The following is a 4,270-nucleotide window of genomic DNA, read 5'->3' on the forward strand; positions in this document are numbered from 1 at the left end:
AAATTTGTGTTTTTTGCTTCCTATGTTGCAGGTGAAACATATTGTTCGGCCCAGATCAACCGAAGCGATGCTAAAGTGACAAGGTGGAATATTATTTTCCATTTTCGTTGACGAAGAGAAATGAGGCTGTGAAAAATCGTCAATATGTCATAAATTTTAGAAAACGTTCAATAAATAAGGTGATTCGACGTGGGCGAGCCGCGGAAAAAATATATTGAATACAAAAATAAACAAACAAAACTTGGAAGAAAAAAATTCATAGAGAAAAAGCGACTGGAGTGAGAGGAAGAGAAAAATTCAGAGAAGCTGAAACCTCGGTTGGTTTAAAAATCATCGGTTAACAGGAATACAGTTCTCCATATTCACTTCCCCGCACGTAACGTAAATCATTTTAATTCGTTTCTCTTCAATTCAAAGACAAAAAATCCCCTCAATCGTCAGAGAGAGAGAGAGAGAGAGAGAGAGAGAGAGCAAGGATCACTCGGATCTCGGCACCTTTTTCAGAACAGAAACGATCGAAAGGATAAAAATCAGAAGACCGATAATGTTTACAATCGCGCTGAGAGAATACAGATCGGAGGACCGTCCGTCAGCGACGTAAACGGCGTTCGAGGTCGACTAAGAGTGGCGTTAATCCCGTGCCTGATAAGAGCGTAATCTCTGAGATCAGTAAGAATGACAAGACACGCAAAGCGAGTGAAAAGACGGGGGACCGAAGCCCCAACCGGGACTTGATATCCTGCAGACAAAGGACACAGGACTTGGCGTCCTCCTCGCATCTCGGGGTGCAAGATGAACGAAAGCGATATTTTTTACCTGCTCGGTTCGGAAGGTGGCGAAACGAGCAGCGGCGGTACTGACGTGAACAAGACTTACTACAACGCGTCTAACGCGTTACGGAACGAGACGGGTTACGACGACCTCTGGAACCTGGCTTCGGACAGGGCAGGCTTGGCCATAGTGCTCATCCTCTTCTCCGTCGCGACGGTCTTCGGAAACATGCTGGTCATCCTGGCCGTGGTCAGAGAGCGGTACCTTCATACGGCGACGAACTACTTCGTGACTTCGTTGGCCTTCGCCGACTGCCTTGTGGGCTTGGTCGTGATGCCGTTCAGCGCGATTTACGAGGTCCTGGAGAACAAGTGGCTTTTCACAACGGACTGGTGCGACGTCTGGCGGTCCCTCGACGTCCTCTTCTCCACCGCTTCGATTCTCAACCTGTGCGTGATCAGCCTCGACCGATACTGGGCCATCACCGACCCCTTCACCTACCCCATGAGGATGAGCCGGAAGCGAGCCGCCATCCTCATCGCCATTGTCTGGGTCTGCTCGAGCGCGATTTCCTTCCCAGCGATCGCTTGGTGGAGAGCCGTTCGCACGGAGAAGGTGCCCGACGACAAATGCCCCTTCACCGAGCACCTCGGATACCTCATATTCTCCTCGACCATATCCTTTTATCTGCCTCTCTTCGTCATGGTCTTCACCTACTACAGGATATACCGCGCGGCCGTCATACAGACGCGCAGTCTGAAGCTCGGCACCAAGCAGGTCATGATGGCCTCCGGCGAGCTCGAACTCACCCTCAGGATACACCGTGGCGGCGCCACGAACACCGACGCTCGACACCTCTTCAGGACAGCCTCGAGCACTCCGGAGGACCTTCAGGACCTCGAGGAACCCCTGACCGCCCTCCACAACAACGGGCTCAGCAGGCTGCCGTCGACGAGAATCAACAACAAGCAACACCTTGGAAAGAACTTCTCGCTTTCACGGAAATTGGCCAAGTTTGCGAAGGAGAAAAAGGCCGCGAAGACACTCGGTATTGTGATGGGTGTGTTCATAGTGTGTTGGCTTCCCTTTTTCGTTGTGAACTTGTGGTCCGGGTTCTGCTCGAGGTGTATTTGGCAGGAGGAAATCGTTTCCGCCGCCGTTACGTGGCTTGGATGGATTAACAGCGGCATGAATCCCGTCATATACGCTTGCTGGAGTCGTGACTTCCGGAGGTGAGTTCATCTTCAATCTTTTATTTATTATCCTACTCTTATGCTTTCTTCTTACGCGCATTTCTCACTCATTGTGATGTACTCAATACTCAAGGCACGAGTATCATGAAACTCTTGCCGATGGGTTGAAAAGGGGTTGCCGAGGGTTAGCGGGACACATGAAAACAAGCAAAGGATCGTCTTGGCGAGATGTCGTTAGTTTGTTTCGTTAGGCGGGATCTGCGACAGGTTCGGCGTTACAAAGGGCGGCGATACCGGGCAAAAACGACAGACTCTTACAAAGAATAACAACGAATGGAACCTTGTTTCAAGGGATAAGCCGACCCGTGACTCCCGCGTCTAACCGTGCCATCTTCGGATGTGAAAAAAGGTGGACCCGAGCGATAAAAAAGAAGTGAATAAACGGAAAAATCCTGTCGCCGGACGACTTTTTCTATATACAGATGTGATATTCTCTGGGCGGTCGATCTATCGAATTTTTTTCTTTTTTTTTTCTTTCTTTCTCTCTTTTTTTCTTTCCAATTACATCGGCGAAAATCTTAGAGGAGAGAGAAGGACGAGACAGGTAGGGACGTTCCAATCCGGGAGATTGAACTAGACGCAACTTTCCGAACTCGATATACATATATCGCGGCAGACCTCCTCTCCCTTCAAAGCCGGGAATAGCCGGATCTCCCACCCTTGGGCTCAGGATTCATGGGACAGTTTAAACGTGTCGCTCCTCTGGAAGAGATTTCGGGTCTGAATAATCTCTGCCCACCGACCGTAAAGGGCACTTTGCATAATACGATTTTTACCGAATTCCGGTCTCGATTTCTTCCCGCTTTTCCGCAGTCCGTCTTCGTATACGGATCGGTGTAGTGTCACTTCCTTCAAACCCTTCCATCCGAACCTTATTCAGCTGTTGGCCATTTTCCGCGTGATTTGGGTTCCTCGTGACGGACGTTTTTCATTTTGTATCCTTTTTTGAGAAAGAAACCAACGTCGCAGGAATCAAAGAAATCAACGAGCAGCTTTTTTTACTCCCCGTTCAAAACCTCGCTTCGATCGATTTGCGCATATTCTTCAATTTTCGCTCCTCTTCCACATCCAAATGTCTCTGAACATAGTTAAGTTACCTCTACGTCGAGTCGGAGTTTGTGCGAGGCGACGGCAAAGAGGCAGAAGACTCAGTCGGCTGTAAACTTCGTGTTATATCTACCCTCCGAATCCCCGAGCTGAATCCTCGACTGCTCTTGGATACCTCCGCCGTTTCCCATCTGCGTATAGTCCCGATTACTCCCGCAGTACCTACTCCCGCAGATTTCTACTCGGTGGAAAGTTCCCAGTATAAGCTATAGTGTATGGACGTATATATGCTATGCTAGAGAGAATGGGACGTGAAAGAGGAAGAGAATGACGCTCTTCTCTTAGGTAGGCCGGACTTTTATGCTCTTCATAAAAATTGAACACCTTCAAGGCTCGATTCGACCCCTTTATATGTTCGTAAGTCACATGTGTGCAGCCACGATGAAATTGTTACGTTCTATATACGACCGTGGGGAGTCATGTTACAAGAAGACATGTCGAAGATAGTGGAGAGCATATAGTGCACCTGAATTTATCTCACCAACGCAGCTGTTGTCTATACCTTCGGTAAAATTACCTTGAGAAGATGGGATCAAGGAAGAGGCTTTTCAATCTCCCACATGGGCAAGGCGGTCAAAGGTCGGTATAGGTATCCGGCCGTTGTGTAAAGAGAGAGAATTAAAAGGTGACCTAATTAGGTGTTCCAGCAGCTGCAACCTCTCCAGTTCTCCCTGGATAATCGAACTCCCCCTGCGATCTGGCCTGTTCTCATTCCACCCCTGCGGGATGTCGCGGCATCGCGTCGCGAGCTTGTTGCTGAAACATTCGAGTCCCTGGAGCGTGGATTTCCAGAGGGTCAGTTTTTGTTCTTCCGTTTTTTCAGCACGAGCCGGGAATTGTAACGTCGCGTTTAATGGCGAGAGAGCGACTAGCGACTGCGGGTTGACAGAGACTGAGGCGAGGGGTGGCTAGTGGCAATTCAACCGACTTGTTAAGCAGGGCTATTCGTATGCTGTCCCCTCTCCCCAATTCCTCCCCATTTTCCCGACTTGGCCGCGGCCCTTTCAGCGTTTGTTCTCCTCCCGAGGACGCTTCGCTGCAGGGGTTGCAGACTCGACGGCAAGAACATATCGCCGAAGGGTTGCCGCCGCCCGGCTGGTATCTCGAATTATCCACCCCCGCGACATACCGACTTCGCC

General features: G+C 49.7%; 1 protein-coding gene across 1 annotated transcript; it reads left to right on the plus strand.

Moving 5' to 3' along the window:
* The first annotated feature begins 467 nt into the window (after positions 1–467).
* LOC124413334 (dopamine receptor 2-like) lies at positions 468–2,007 on the plus strand. The gene has a single exon (XM_046893858.1). It carries the CDS (start codon positions 793–795, stop codon positions 2,005–2,007), a length of 1,215 nt encoding a protein of 404 aa, XP_046749814.1. The 5' UTR covers positions 468–792.
* Positions 2,008–4,270: the final 2,263 nt, after the last annotated feature.

The sequence above is a fragment of the Diprion similis genome, chromosome 12 (genome assembly GCF_021155765.1).
Source record: "Diprion similis isolate iyDipSimi1 chromosome 12, iyDipSimi1.1, whole genome shotgun sequence".
Classification (NCBI taxonomy): domain Eukaryota; kingdom Metazoa; phylum Arthropoda; class Insecta; order Hymenoptera; family Diprionidae; genus Diprion; species Diprion similis.